Source organism: Microplitis demolitor, chromosome 2 (assembly GCF_026212275.2).
Source record: "Microplitis demolitor isolate Queensland-Clemson2020A chromosome 2, iyMicDemo2.1a, whole genome shotgun sequence".
Taxonomy (NCBI): Eukaryota; Metazoa; Arthropoda; class Insecta; order Hymenoptera; family Braconidae; genus Microplitis; species Microplitis demolitor.
The window spans coordinates 21,036,735-21,052,349 of NC_068546.1; the positions used below are offsets into that span (position 1 = coordinate 21,036,735).

The 15,615-nt window shown below is 28.6% G+C and overlaps 3 protein-coding genes across 5 annotated transcripts in view; 2 read left to right on the plus strand and 1 right to left on the minus strand.

Annotated features, from left to right (window-relative positions):
* The first annotated feature begins 441 nt into the window (after window positions 1-441).
* LOC103570892 (zinc finger HIT domain-containing protein 3) lies at window positions 442-1,719 on the plus strand. Its single transcript, XM_008548784.2, has 2 exons — window positions 442-657; window positions 1,299-1,719. Exons 1-2 carry the CDS (start codon window positions 590-592, stop codon window positions 1,621-1,623), a joined length of 393 nt encoding a protein of 130 aa, XP_008547006.1. The 5' UTR covers window positions 442-589; the 3' UTR covers window positions 1,624-1,719.
* On the minus strand, window positions 1,671-9,820 carry LOC103570891 (beta-glucuronidase). Of its 3 annotated transcripts, XM_008548781.3 has the most exons (9): window positions 9,148-9,820; window positions 8,948-9,036; window positions 5,609-5,786; window positions 5,437-5,532; window positions 5,142-5,318; window positions 4,797-5,029; window positions 3,126-4,131; window positions 2,316-2,454; window positions 1,671-2,187 (listed from the first exon to the last, which is right to left on the minus strand). In XM_008548781.3, coding segments are annotated over exons 2-9 (2,016 nt in total). In that variant the 5' UTR covers window positions 8,950-9,036; window positions 9,148-9,820; the 3' UTR covers window positions 1,671-2,002. The 3 variants fall into 3 exon arrangements, with proteins under 3 accessions (XP_008547003.1, XP_008547002.1, XP_053599110.1); XM_008548780.3 differs by lacking the exons at window positions 8,948-9,036; window positions 9,148-9,820 and adding an exon at window positions 7,111-7,458; XM_053743135.1 differs by lacking the exons at window positions 8,948-9,036; window positions 9,148-9,820 and adding an exon at window positions 7,208-7,456.
* A 5,597-nt stretch (window positions 9,821-15,417) lies between these two features.
* Window positions 15,418-15,615, plus strand: part of LOC103570893 (matrix metalloproteinase-2) — a 142,783-nt gene continuing 142,585 nt past the window's right edge. Inside the window, exon 1 of the mRNA XM_014441024.2 lies at window positions 15,418-15,558. The gene's annotated coding sequence lies outside the window, so the exon portion shown is untranslated. The remainder of the gene's footprint in view (window positions 15,559-15,615) is intronic.

Genomic DNA, 15,615 nt, shown 5'->3' on the forward strand with positions numbered 1-15,615 from the left:
GTGTAATTATTTGAAATATTTTTTTTTTTTAAATTTATCGCTTCAAAAACAAAATCAAAAATTATTGGACGTCGGCTCAATTGAGCATCATTTTGAATTTAAAAATTTTTTGCAAAATTTTCAGCTTTAGAAAAAGTTTACAATATGATTAGCAGTGAAAAAAAAATTTTACGCTCTTTTGGTTTTAAACTCAGTGACTAAATCATGTTCATTTACTTATCATATTTCAAATATTAGAAAAAACATTTTTAAAGATAATTTTACAATTGTAATAATTATAATTTCTTTAAAATGCATTAAAAACTAGTTTTTAATTAATTTCATCATAAATAAGTTTTTTTTAAATGAAATCAAAGATTACCATGAGAGTAAAATTCAAAATTAGTTTTTTAAAAAACCGCTTTGGCGCCGTTGGCGTATTTGTCTATCACATGAGTTTCACATGTGTAACCTTTAAGTTTTAATAATAATTACACTTAATTATTAATCAAATAATTTATAAATTGTAAACTGTTTGAATATTTTTTTTAATTTTACTAAAAATTGAAGGCTTTAAAAATTAAATTTTAATTGTTTCTTTTTTTTAAATATGAAAGACTGTTGTGTATGTCAGAAAAAAAACTCAGCTTATAAATGTCCAACTTGTAAACAATTTTAGTAAGTTTAATTAGTTTTCATTAACAATTGAAATTTTTTTATATTAACTACAAATTTTTGTAGATAATATTAATTTTAAATAATTTTTTAAATACTTGTCACTGAAGTTAGCCGCCATAATAATTTATAGATTTTTTTTTTAATTTTTAAATAATAGTTTCCTCAGCTACCCCGGCTTAAAATTTTTTTTTAAATTTTTATTATTGCCATTGATTAAGTCCAGAATGAGGTTTAAAAATTTTAAACAAATTTATTTATGAGTGTAAATGTAGCAGGCATCAGACATTTTATGAATTTTAAATAAATAAATAAAAAATTAAAGTAATGAAATTTGAAAAAATGCGCGGGTTGGATTTTTATTTATTTAAATACGAAATTTAAAATTTTTATTCTATTATAAAATTAAAAAAATTCTTACCTTCTTCTTTTTAAATTTAAAATAAAATTTAGTGTCAATAACTGATGCCTTTATCTTACAGCTTTTTAAATTTTCTACACGTACATTTTTGAGTTTCTCTTTTAATTGACTTATTGATCACTTTTTCAGTGAGCAAGTGAATTATGCAGGCTTAGATTTTCCAACTTTATATATTTATATTTATAATTATTATTTGTTTTATAAATAAATTGTACTGTTTCAGTTGTTCTGCGACATGTTGCAAATCCCATAAATCAGTTGGCTGTGAACCTCCACCAGCAAAAGTACCAACGGAATCCCGTGAACCAGTTAAATATAATTTTCCCACTGAAGATACAGTGCCATTGGAAAAACTAGAATTGCTTGGTCACAGTCAAGAAATAAAAGAATGTTTGAAGAATCCTCACGTTCGTGACATTGCTAGAGCGATACTAAATGATTCGAATCCAACAAAAGCAATTGCTCTGGCTATGACAGAACCCATTTTTGTTGAACTCGCAGATGCTTGTCTCAGAGTCGTTGAACCAATTGACAATTATAAAACATAATTTATCATTAGTACTAATTAACAGACACTTTAATTTTTTACTCCGAGTGTAATTTAAATAATTTACTGAAAGTATATTTTTTTTATTCATAATTTACATTACGTATCTTATCTACAACTTATTTTAATAGTAAATTTATAAACTAGTCAGTTAATTTACGGGCTACTTAAATTACGTAACAAATTTTGACTCAAAATATCCCTTCCCCTGCCTAAACTGTACGTAATTTTTTTTTCTTGAAAAGAGCAAATCGTCATCTTTAAATTACTTTTACAATTGCTAACTTATAGATACTTGTAATAAAAATCCTTGTAACAAAGTGGTATGACCACCTTCCCCCAATTTGTTACGTAATTTAAGTACAGGCCCTGGATTACAGTCACTTAGATCCCACACAATGAACTGGATTATTGATAACATAGTTCTCTAAATCTTGAGGTGGATTTTCTCCATCAATTTCCAGTCCAAGAGCATGGTATCTTTTTCTCACATGATAAGCTGCCATTTTTGGTTCTCTGTTTCTTGTAAATATTCCTTTTTTATTACCGCCTACTCTTGTATACGCTAAAAAAAATTTAGTTATATAATTTTTTATTTTCAAGTGTACAAAAAAAAAAAGATTTCTTAGGACTAGTAAAATTTTTTTGTGTAAAGAAATCTTTTTTTTCTATGTAAAAATAATTTAAACAAACTTTGAGCTGTACGGAAGTCAGCAAAATTCCAGATAAATTCTCCAATGAACCAGTCGAGCTGTCGAAGATAATCAAATGCTAAAAAATGTTGGGACAGAAGCGCTGTTTGATATTCTTCACTCCAGACATACTCAGGAAACTTGAAAATAAAAAATTTAATTATCAAAATATACATAATATAAGTAATAGTAGTTTATGCTACATGTGTACTAAGGAGCGAATAATTTGACAATCATGTCGCGACATAACGGCTGCCCAATTTCAAAACACAGTAAGGGACAAATTCTTCAAAATCGATTTTTTAGTATTTTTAGTTCCAGAAGAGTCTTGTAAACTTGCTTGTGATTAATTTATATGTCAAAAATTTTACTGTGTTTTTAAATTCGGCAGTCAATGAGCGTAAGGTTTATGATGCATTGACACGAGTCCTTATATATCAATGTATCATAACCTCAAAGCATAATGATTACGGTAAAATGCAGTAAGTTACAGTATTTTGCAGTATTTTACGGTAACTGGCGGCATTGACTGTAATCTTACGGGAAGTTCCCATAAATTTGCAACAATTCTGCGGTAGTTTACGGTAAAGGTGTGTTTAACCGCAAATTTGCGGTAGCATTGTGGTATTTCACCATAAACATGCAGATTTACTGTAAAGTTGCGGTATTTTGCCGTAAATTACCATAATTCGAATCTGCTAGAGCTGAATATGTCGCTTCTGACACGAATTACAGCGCTCGGAAATTGAATTTTCAAAGCAAGTGTTGCAAAAAATGATAAATTACAGATTAGAAAAAATAACAAAATTACTTCATGTAAACCTGGCATAGTATCAGCTCCATACTCAGACATAAGAACTGGTTTGTTGTATTTGTTATTCCAAGCCTCAGCTTCGTCAATAACATTATCAGTTATCATATCCAGTCTCCCTGTATTGTGATACCAAGAATTGTATCTATTGAAACTGATAATATCTAGATATTGTCCAGCTCTATCTTCCCCAACTCCACGAGCTAAAGCTGCAGTGATCGGCCTAGTTGGGTCTGTAGTTTTAGTATGTCTTGCTATTTCCTTAAAATACTCATCAGCATCTGGGAGTTGAGTTCTCGGTTCATTGGCAATAGACCAAGCGATAACAGAAGGTCTATTTTTATCTCTACGAATAAGTTCCGAGATAGCAGTTTTATGTAACGTCAGTAAACTTGGTGTAAAATTTTCAGTATCCACAGACGGGCACTCATCAATAATAAGAAATCCCTGTCTATCTGCCATGTCCATAACTTCATCACTGTAAGGATAGTGACTGGTTCTGTAGGCGTTGGCTCCAACCCACTTCAACAATTCGTAATCTCTAGTCATAGTAACGAGATCTAATCCACGACCTCTCAGTACCGAGTCTTCGTGACGACCAAATCCTCTCATATAAACTGGCTTATCGTTCAACAGTAGACTTGTATTAGTCCACTTTAAAGTCCTAATTCCTATTGGAAGTCGATATATGTCGCATACTGTTGAATTTCCGACTGAAATAGTCACTTCAAATGTGTACAGGTAACCAGTAATTGGACTCATACCACGAGGCCACCAAAGTTTTGCGTTCGGTACTTTTATTGTACCGGAAAAATTATCGGTTATTTCTTCACTTACTGCTGTTCCGTCTGCTTCACGTACAATTATGGTACAGATAACTGTTTCAGATTCATTAGCACCGTTGACTTGAACTATGTACTTAATTAGTCCAGTTTCTCCGGAAATAGATGTTTTAATGGTAATGTCTTCGATGTACACTCGAGGTTTGGTGTACAGTAAAACTGGTCTGTAGTTAAAAATAAAACAATTATGTTTTATGATATCCGCATCGAAACTTGAAGGTTCAGTGTCTCTAACAATTCGGAATAAGTTGATTTCGTAAATTTTAGAGGGTAGTAAGCGGGCAGATACAAACTTGTTTTTACCATTGGGAAGAAATATTAGTATATTATACACCTAGAGAGGAAAGTAGGAGATCAGAAACCATGATCTGCACCAGAAAGTTTAAATTTTTGCTTCTGTTTAAGGGAAGAATGGCGCATGCGCTAATTTTTCTCATTTGTTTACTCATAAGAAAAAAGAACGACTTTCTCTAAACGGGACAGGAATTTAAACTTTCAGTTCAGGTATGGTGAAAAATAACATTTCTGCCCACTGACTAAGTTTATAAAAATTAGTGTTAATAATTCATAGTTTCTGTTAAATTAAAAATTGCAAATGACAATTTACGCTTACGCTAATAGTAGATTACATTGGTTTTAAATTAACTTATTTCTGGCTGCTGACACTGAAACTTTAAGTTCCAATGCTGGTAATCATAAAAAATGTGTGTAACACAGAATGAAACTCGATTTCAGACTGCGGTGATATCAGCCTTCACCCTGGTCTGAAATCGTTTTATTTCATCTCTCGTCACACAATGCGCTAATAAATAATTTAATTTAAATGTACCTATGAATACCAGCGTAATTAAAAAAGTCAAATGAATAGGATTGTATCCAAACAGTTCCATTATCAGATCGAGTCTCAGTGAGTCTACCTTGAGGTACACTCGTCTGCAAAAGTGTGTTGTCAACAGCAACAGTGATACGGTTTTTCCTACCAAAAATTAAATACGACGATATTTCAGCTTCAAATGGCAGATGTCCCATTTCATGGTTCGTTACCAGTCCATCGTTCACCCACTTAACGTTCATATAAATGAAGATAAATACTTTATTGTACTCACAATGAATTAATTTAACAAAACAAGTTTTATTTTTTTTCTTAAAAAAAAGAGAACAAGGAATTGCTTACCACTTGAGCGAGATAATTAACCGATCCAAATCTAACAAAGACTCGCTGTTCGGCCCACGAGAGCGGAACGAAAAAGGTTCTTTGATACCACACCGTACCAACGTGATCTCGCAATTTTCGGGACGTTGTTATGTCATTATAAGATGACGGCACGGGCATTTGCATCGTTAGCATGGTCTAAAATACAAGTTTTTGTTATTTATTTGGTGTTTAAAATTTTCATTTGAATTTAAAGCAAATACTTTAAGTTATTAATGAGATTGTCAATTAATTAATTAATATAATGAGTTATTACTTTTGATAGATCTTCATTCAGCCAATTATCCTGACGTTTCTTCAAATCTTCGTTAGACAAAATTCCAAAATCCCAGAGTCCGTCTAGTGATCTCACCTGAAAAAATTTATTACAAAAGTTAGGCTGCTAAAATTCCCTTTAATTATTAATTAATTAAAAAAAAATTATCTACTTCTCGAGATTCACTTTCGCGTGGGTATAAAAGTCCCGGTAATGGTTTAGGTGGTTCAACTATTGGCGGCTCCATTTCAAATGCACCTTCGACGTTGGCTATCTCGATGTCAGCGAGCGTTCTATTTATGATTAAAGCCGCTATGATTGCTGATAATATTTTCATGGCTGCCTTTGTCCTGGTTAAGTGATAAATTACTGTATTATGTTATTGACTGATTTATAGAACAGTAATGATGTATAAATTTTTTTTATATTATATAATTTTATTCATTTAAAACTTTTTTTTAACAAAAATATTATTATAATTTTTTTTTATCACTAATTAATTCAATTATTGATAGAAAAATTATTTAAGTAGTTTGTAAAATAAAAAAAAAATAAATTTGAAAAATTTTATGAATTTAAACTTACGGTGAAAAATTTTTAGACGTATTTATTTTAAGTGAAGTTATAAATTAATTAAAATTTGGTTTAAATATATACATATACATAAGTATATATTTTCAATTACTAGATATATATAATTATATATTAACTAGTGATTAATATATATGTAATAGTACGCGCGCTTTGGTATCGATAGCAACCAGAATTTGAAACTGATTATTGATCAATAATACTTCGAATAATTTTTCAATCGATTATTTTGATCAAATTAAATAATTAGCAAAGTCAATTAAATTAGAAATTGCAGACATAGAATTTAAAAAAATGCCGTCTGGTCTTACCCGGAATGGAAAAAAAGATTTTTGAGATCATCAAACTATTAGAAAAAATTAAAAAAATAAAATAAGTTATATACTGGAAATTAAAGCTAATCGTATACGATAGAAGATACATTTTACAGAATTAAGTCATCACTTCCGGGTCAAAGGTTCAGAGACCTATGACTTTCAAACTTCGACTGATCGGACTTATCTTCAACATTTTTGAACAATTATCTCGATTAAGTTTAAAAATTATTAAAATTCATAGGGTATTTGAGAACGGGCGGTAATTTTTAAATTTTGAAATCAATGAAAAACGCCATACTGACAATTTTTGAATTTTCTAAGATAATTGTCATAAAAATTATTAATTTTACATAAATATTGACTTGTTCCCATAAGGAGAAAAATTAAAGTATAATTTTTAATGAAAATATACATGACTATTTAAAAATATATGTTCTAGGTGATTAATCAAAATATTGAGTTGTATTTTAATTTAAAAAATTTTTAAAACCCGCTACTGACTTCTTCGTTGAAAACTTTAATTAGTTTCGGTATAATTGTGAATTTTAAAGTATTGCCATAAAATTTTAAACCGTAAATTTTCTTAGGGTGAAAGAAAATTTCTTCTAGTCCTAAGAAAATTTCTGTTTTTCTCCATATGTAAAATTTTCTTGCGCCAAAAAATCCTTTTTTCTGTGTAGCTCTTAATGAATTTTATTTTGCATCGTTTTATTTACTTAGTAAATTTGAATATTTAACTAATTTTTTAAACAAACAAAATACTTACGACATTTTAAGACTTAAGTAACACACTTTTACGTTCCAATTGGCAGTATTTAGATAATTTTTTTCAATAAATGCATTCCATAAAACTGATTACTTACAAAAAAAGTAGAAACAAACAGTTCAGTTGAGCACGAACTTAAAATATTTAGTGTACGAACGAGACAATCGAGCAAATGATACTAACGGGAAAAATGGTTTTAAAAAATATCTGGTGTACATAAAGATAATTAGTAACCATCACAAAATGTAACTGAAACCACCTGTGTAGCATTCAAGATTAGATAACACAAATAAGAGATTACATGTATCTCAAAATTACTTTTTTTAGTTCAGCGATGGAGAAAAAAATACAATCGAGCATAAATAAATTGAAATGTTAAGTATGAGTTAAAAAATAATTATGTACATATTTAGAATTGAAGGACAAAGCTGTTGTATTTCGTCATAATAACAATTTGTCCTTTGAGATGTTTTGTAATTTTTTAAACAAGTTAATAATAATTAGTGACGAAAATGAAATAATAAAAACAAATCTGTTGTTAGATTACGGTAATCTAGCTGGTTCATGCTCAATGGAACTCCATTAAAACTCGTACAAGAAAAAATACTTGCGACTGTTTTTCTCATATTTATTGTTTTTATTACTGTTGTACTTCTATAATGTATATAATATGTTTTTATTGCAGTGCGTAGTGAGCAAGACGAGGAAAAACCAAGAGGGAGAGCAACTTTTCACGGGTTGCAAAACCCATTAGAGAAATTGTTCTTGGATTCGGGCCAGATGATTTTCTCACTGGGGAACTTGGTATTGTAAACGTGTATCCCGAGATTAGAGAGTGTGCTTGAATTTTAATGTTTCACCGTGAAGCGCGTTTCAAGTTCGTAGTCAATTTCTTTAACTTTTTTTTACTTTTATTAGTTACTAAAATAACAATCTTTGAAATATTTATACATGTGTAAAAATATATACTTTAAAATAGATATTCACCGTTTCATTTGATATTGAAAAATAGTTTGTTTGTTTATTAATACAGTAAAAATTATTGTGTTAAAATTAGTAACAATTTGAATTTTAAAATTTTTCAAATTTGAAGAACAGAATGAAATATGATTTTTAATATGTTAAGTCATGTTTTTTTTTCATATATTTGCCGAGGAGTAGAACAGAATAAAAAGAAAAGAATGATCTGCAAATTTTTCTTTTTCTTTATGCCCAAAAACATATAGAGCCCCACTTCTATACAATTACCTCAAACTTCCCTATTTCAACACAGGAATTTTTTATAAAATTTGAGTTGAAAACTCCATTCTTTCACGCCTAATTAGTTTTTAATTATGAGGAATTCCATAAGAAGACTTTAGTAAGCTCGCAGTCATCAGAAACTAATTAAAGTTTTGAAAAAAAAAAAAAAAGTTAGTACTGTATTTTTAAAATTTTTGAATTTAAATCCCACTCAATATTTTGATTAATCCGCAGAATATATATTTTTATTAAAGATTATGCTTTAGTTTTTTTTTCTTTTCAAATCCAACATTGTCAATTCAAATTATTTTTGCTCAAAAAAAAAAACCGCATAGGAAAAGTTTTCAGCAGTTGCAAATTTTTCACTTTCTAATTTTTTCAAAGTTCCAAAAATATTCAATTCAAAGTTCAGAAATGTCTCAATTTTGGGACATTTTCGTAACGATTTTTTTTTACACATAAATTATTTTAAAAATTGCTATCCATGTAAAATAATGAATTTTACTAAATTTCCATGACAGTTGTTTTTGAAAAAACTTTAAATTTAAACCAGTAACTGCTTCAGAATTCAAATATATAGCAATAAATAACTTACATTTTCCAAGTTGCTAATAAATTTGAAATAAAAGTCAGTGATGATTTATAGAGCTCTCAAGTATTTGCATCCCGGTGGAGTTATCGTTGCTGTAAATAAAACAAGTTATCAATTTTAACCAGCAGTAAGTTTTTAAAAAAAACATATTTTCAATTACGGAATTAAAGTTTGTCATGACGGCGGGAAATTAGTGCACTTACTTATTAGCCTCTTTGAGAAATACTTGAGTAATCCAGACGGTCTATGATTATGATGATGAGGATGAGGATAAGTGTGGTTGAGATGTGCTCACATCGAGGGACTTAGCACGACTAGATGAATATGAGTCGAATTACCTATTCTATATCGTATCTCGTCAAGCCGGTCTCTACTACTCTTAAACTCTTGCTATATAATAATATAAACTCTTCTCTGGCACATCAATGTTTAGCTGGTCATATTTATGTCCAGGTCATTCGCACACTGTTGAATAAGTGCCAACATAAATACAAAAGGTCCAGTGGCAATAGACTGTTTGTTAATTGTGTCGGTGACCCATTTGATTTTGTACGTCAGACCTTCGGATTTATCGTGCCATTGACTTTCAATATAATTTTTTTTTCTTTTTTAATGTATATATACTTGACTCGGTGCTTTTAATTTATTTTAAACTATACGAGAGATGGTTTATTGTGGGTCTGCATCACTTTGTTAGTGGAAATAGATCATGAGATGTCTGAAGCATGCTTTTGTACACGTGTTGTTTATGAATGAATAGCCAAGTTTCTTCCGTCAACGACGGAATCCCAAAAAATTTTAACAGCATTTTGTTCTGTGCACTTGATGATTAATATTAAGAACAAGATTTATTACTTAGATTTTTTCTAAATACACTGTAAAAAAACGGGGTAAGTCCATGTGGTGTGTGTTAAATTTTAACACCGAAAGCGAGTTAAAATAACACCGATGAAGGTGTAAATATTTTTACTTGTGCGATCACTGCAGTTAAGACATTTTTATTAATTAATTAAATTTCCTCTAGATAATATTCATTAAATTTTTATATTTTTTTTCTAATTTCTATACGTGGATTTTTTTTTACACCGATTTAACACCGCCAAATTACACAGCCTACACTGATGTTATTTTATTATAACACTACGCGGTGTTAAATGGAGTCCATTTTTAACACCGCTTCTTTTACAGTGTAACAAAAAAAATTGTCATTTTAGATGACTGTCAAAAATTTTCAGTCAATGGAAATTAATTTCCTCAGAGTGAAATTTAGTCTGGATCAAATTGAATTCGGATTTAAACAAAATTCTAATCTCTCTGAATTTACTCCGATTTTTTATAAAAAAAATTTTCAACGCACAGTAAATTAATTTGCAATAAATAATTTTTCTTTATCTAAAAATAAAATTGTAACAATAATTGCATTTATAATTTAGAATAAAATTAACTCATAAAAAAAAATCTCGTAATTTAATTAATTTGATATTTAAAATAATATAAATTTATGTACAGAGTATTTATATAAATTTATACTGCAGATAAATATTTATCTTACAAATAAGAGGATATTTATACTGACTAATTATTTATTTAAAAATCTTGAAACCAAAACAAAACTTGATTGACTGTACAAATAATTAATTTGAAATTATACGGAAGTTCACGCACTGATGAATCGTACAGTAGTACAAAGGCAAATTCGACATAATATTAGATATAGAAGACAACCAGGATAAGGATTTACGGATCGACTAGCATCAATAGTATATTTGCATGACTGACATGTATCGAGGTACCTCAAAGGCTCTGAATCAAAGGCTTTCATCAACCCAGTCTAGTTTATCTCCCGAACATCAAGCTCACCGCCTCAGTCTTCAAAAAATTTAAGACAGCAAATGATTGCCGTAAAGTGGCGCCCAATCTTCAAGTATTCAAACAGCAGTTACCGGCCGCTCATTCGCTAACGTAGTTTTCTGTAGTTCTTTCTTCTACATACTCGTATTGATCTACGCAATGCAATGATTACTAATCACTAACTACTAATCATTAATCACACGTCACACATTATGAGTATATGTAATACATACATGTATAAGTTATGGCAATAGAGTTAAAAGAAGGGAGAAATTGATGATCTAGTTTGTGACAATGGTTAAATGAAAGATGTACTTATTGAGCCAGTTACAAAGACTTAGACGAGATACCGAGTAGAGGTAATTGGCTAATTGGAAGGCGATTGACCCTACTCGTTTACAAACTAGGATACATTAAGAGATTGTCATCCCTTTAATAATAATCAGACACTTCCGGTATGTCGCGACATGCACCCATGAATCATATAGATATATTTTTATATATTATCAACATAATTATTTATTATATATATGTATTATTGTTGTTATTTTTCCATTGATGTTCTTTGTTCCTTTATGACATTTAATTTATATATATAAAAATTGTTTCTTTACAAAATAATGACTCAGGGTTTGAGTAAGACTTTGATAACAGCTTCAATGATAATATTTAATTTTTCTTTTCAGATTTTTATATATTTTATAAAAAGAACTATGAAAATTAATAATGACATTAGATCTGGTGATATTGCTGATAAGATTGTTAAAAAAAATGTATAAAGAAACAAAAGAACAGTTGTGACAAATGTAATTTATTCGGATATATTTATATGAATAGAATAGAGTATCGTAGTGTGTATTTATTGTAGACATCTGAAACAAGCCAATGTCGCTCAACATCCGGACATCGAGACTTCCGACAAGCGGCGCCCACTAGTTCTTTGGCAGGATGAATCCATCCTGGGTTATCACAATTGTGTTTATCTCCTGATATGAGAGAGGCGGCTGGTCATTGGCCTAGAATCAAGAATAAACTTAAAATACAGTTTAATGACCACTGAAGAAAAAAAAATATATATATACATGTTATTACTTTAAAAAAGTTTTACGAATTTAATATTTTTTATTTTTACAATATGGGTGGGCTAGTGTTAATTAATGACCGTGGCTATTTTCTTGGAATACTATATTTTTTTTAATGACCTTAAGAATTTGGGTTTAGACTGTGAGAGCGGTTACATATATTAGGCTATGGGCTTTAGAATATTAAATCGAATCACTGAGACGATTAGTTGCTGGAATGGTCAAGTCTTTGAAACACCTAAAGGACCACTTTATTCGACTTGGGGTCGTGATGTAAGCGAAGACCTCAAGAAGATTGTGGCAACCATTTGGAGAATAGATACCCTGGATTTCAGTGAACCCTTGGAGTTTTCAAAGCAAATATATTTGGCATTTAATGTCACTGCTTACAGAACGTCGAGGGTCGTGATCTTCTCATGCTTTTCGTCTTTTATTGATGTGCGGTTCCAATTTGATCATGGAAAAGATAGGATTCTTTTTAGATATATTTTTTCTAATATATATAAATATATATATATGTCGTTATCGAGAGAACTGAACTCGTTGAACGCCCACCAATTGACACCATTAAATTTTCACGTTCTGAAGAACTCGTACTTTATATATATATAGTATATGTTGTATATATAGCGTAGACCAACATGATAAATATTTTTTTATTTCCGACATTTTATTTCATGCACACTCTATTTATTTACTAAAAAAAGACCGGAAAATTTTTTTTTTTAATGAAAATAATATTATCTGTGTTGACAATACAATTTTAAAAAATTTTATATACACTGTAAAAAACGGGGCAAGTCCAGGCGGTGTAAGTGTTAAAATTTTTGGTGTTGAAAATATTTAACTTTGAATATTTTTACTTACACCATCCTTACAATTAAGTAGTGTTTTTATTAATTAATCAAATTATTGGTGATTGAAATGCTAGGCGTAAAATTGTGTAGTTTTTAAATAAATTACATATAACATAAATAATTATTTAAATAAATACATAAAAAATTGAAATTCCCGCCAAATAATATTGATTAAATTTTTATATTCCTTTATATGTACATTTTTTTTTCTAATTTCCGTACGTCGAATTTTTCTTTACACCCATTAAACACCGGTATTTTAACACCGATAAATTGTACCGTCTACACCGGTGTTATTTTATTTTAACACCACGCAGTGTTGACTTTAGTCCATATTTACCACCGCTCTTTTTACAGTGTATTTAAAAATCTTTTTTTCTATTTATCTCATTTTCATATTTTAGTATTTGTATAATTAATTTTTTTTATTTTACTAAAAACTGTATAATTATTTGCGCGGGAAAATATAAATAATTTAAAAATTTTACCTTGAATTTATTTTCCAATCACAAAAATTAGATAAAATAATTTTAATTCAATAAAAAAAAAAAATTATTAGACCTGGTGACAAAACAGGTCACGCTATTTTTTGATTTAGTTTTTTTTATCACCGCAATCTACTGTGACCTCTAGCAGTCTTGGGTCAGTAATAAAATTAATTATTAACATGAAATAAAAGCAAAAAAATTACAAAACCAGTAAATGGCTTTTTGTCAAAAAAAACTAATTATTTAAAATCATTACAAGGTATTGTAAAAATCGTTAATGATCGCGTGACTAGATGTTCATTTAAACTTTTTTTTTCATAAAAAAGTCAACTGATTACAATTGACTGAAGAAAAAAAACAACATACGAGAAAAATAAGTTTTTTTAATAGCGTGCAAGAATAAAAATTAATTAATTTTTTGTTTTTAAAATTAACATCAAATAGATAAAGTTCAGCTAAATAACAAATTTAATAATAAACGTTAATTATTTAAATTATTTTATTAGTTTAATAATTACAGTAATTGACTCTAAATCTCTTCATGAATAATCCTTTTGAAAACTCGAATCCTGGACGAAATTGTTCATGTATAACTTTACCACTAACTTGTAAGCTTAACTCTGAATTTTAAATTAAAGTTATTAGTTTCAAAGTTTCGAATTACCCCGTCTTATAAAATGATAAAGTTTTAGTTCGTCCGAACTACATACACAAAATAACAATCACATTCTAGCAAACACATGATACTGAGGTTAGCCGCCATCTGTTAATATTTCGATTTTTTTCAAAATAATAAATTATAAAAAAAAGTTTTTATAAAATTGCACTTATAATTTTTCAAATTTTCTACATGTGCATATTTTTAGTTTTTTTTTCTTGTTAATGATTTGTTTAAATAAAAACCGAAAATTACTTAATTGTTCACTAACTTCAAGATCGACAGACATGACACTGAAGTTCGCCGACATTTGAGAATTGTTCGATTTTTTTCAAATTGCGCCTTTAGTTTTTTAAATTTTCTACATGTGTATATTTTCAGTGTTATTTTTTTGCAATTCATTTGTTCAAAAAAAAATTAGATAATTATTAATTGCCTGCTAAGGAATGAGTGTGAGTGTGTGGCAAATATGAGACAATTTATAAGTTTAAAATAAATAATTTAAATAAAAAAATGAAAAAAATGCGTATACTATTTTTTCAATTATCTAGGTATGAATTTTTTCATTTTTATTTTGCTTACATTTTATATTTTAATTTAAAATTTTAAAAAGTTGACAATTGTCATCTACATTATGATCCTGAAGTTAGCAGACATTTAAAAATTTTAGAATTTTTTTTTTTTCAACAAATTAATTGTAAAAAAATAAAATAAAAATATGTACATGTAGAAAATTTAATAAACTATAGGTGCAATTTTTTAAAATATTTTTTTTTATGGTTTGTCGTCTAAAAAAAGATCCGAATATTATTAAACGTCAGCAAACTTCAGGATGATAATTGTTTACAAGTCTGAAGTAGTAAGTATCTGAAAAATTTTTAATTATTAATAAATAAAGTAAAAAATTAATAAAACAAAATTAAAAAAAAAATGGGCATTTAAAAAATTTAAAAATTAATAAGTGCATTTTTTATAAATATTTTTTTTTTCAATTATTTAGTTTATTTATTTATAATTTTAAATTCGTCTGACGTCTGCTACACTCACACTCATTAATCTATTTATTAAAAAATTAAAAAAATTCCTTGTCAGTTACATTCACACTCATCAACTCTTTACTAACTTCAGGATTAATCGAACCAACTTCAGACCACACAAATATTCTATAAAATATTATTTTACAGTTTCCTTTGTGTAAAGTCCTGCCATCAGTCACTTCAACCACACAATTAAATAACAAAATAAAATATCATTCATTCACCAATCGATACTCGAATATAACAGTCACACTAATTCACTAAATACTCCTATATAAAATTTTTTCCTTTTTTTTTCTATCTATCCATCCGTTAGCACACAATAAAAAAAATAAAATAAAGAAAAAGATAGTCTAGTAATAAGTCATGGTGAGCCCCGTTGTTGGACATGTGTTCAATATATTCTTCGTGTGGGTGGATTTGTTCATGAGCGAGTGAGTGAGTCGTGCCATCCGGTAAAAGAAGATAAACTTAACTACTGGTTTTAAAAGTACGAGAATGACAGAGAAATACTTGCTGTTGTATTCCGTGGTTCTTAAAAGGGTCGTAATACACAACACAAGTTAACTTACCAGAGTCAAGAGTAAAAGGGAGTGTAGTTTGTAGATGTTATTGTTTTCATGCTGGTGTTATATATTAATGTAAGTATACTTTCATACATATATATATACATATTTATAGATAGAAGAAATTTTAAG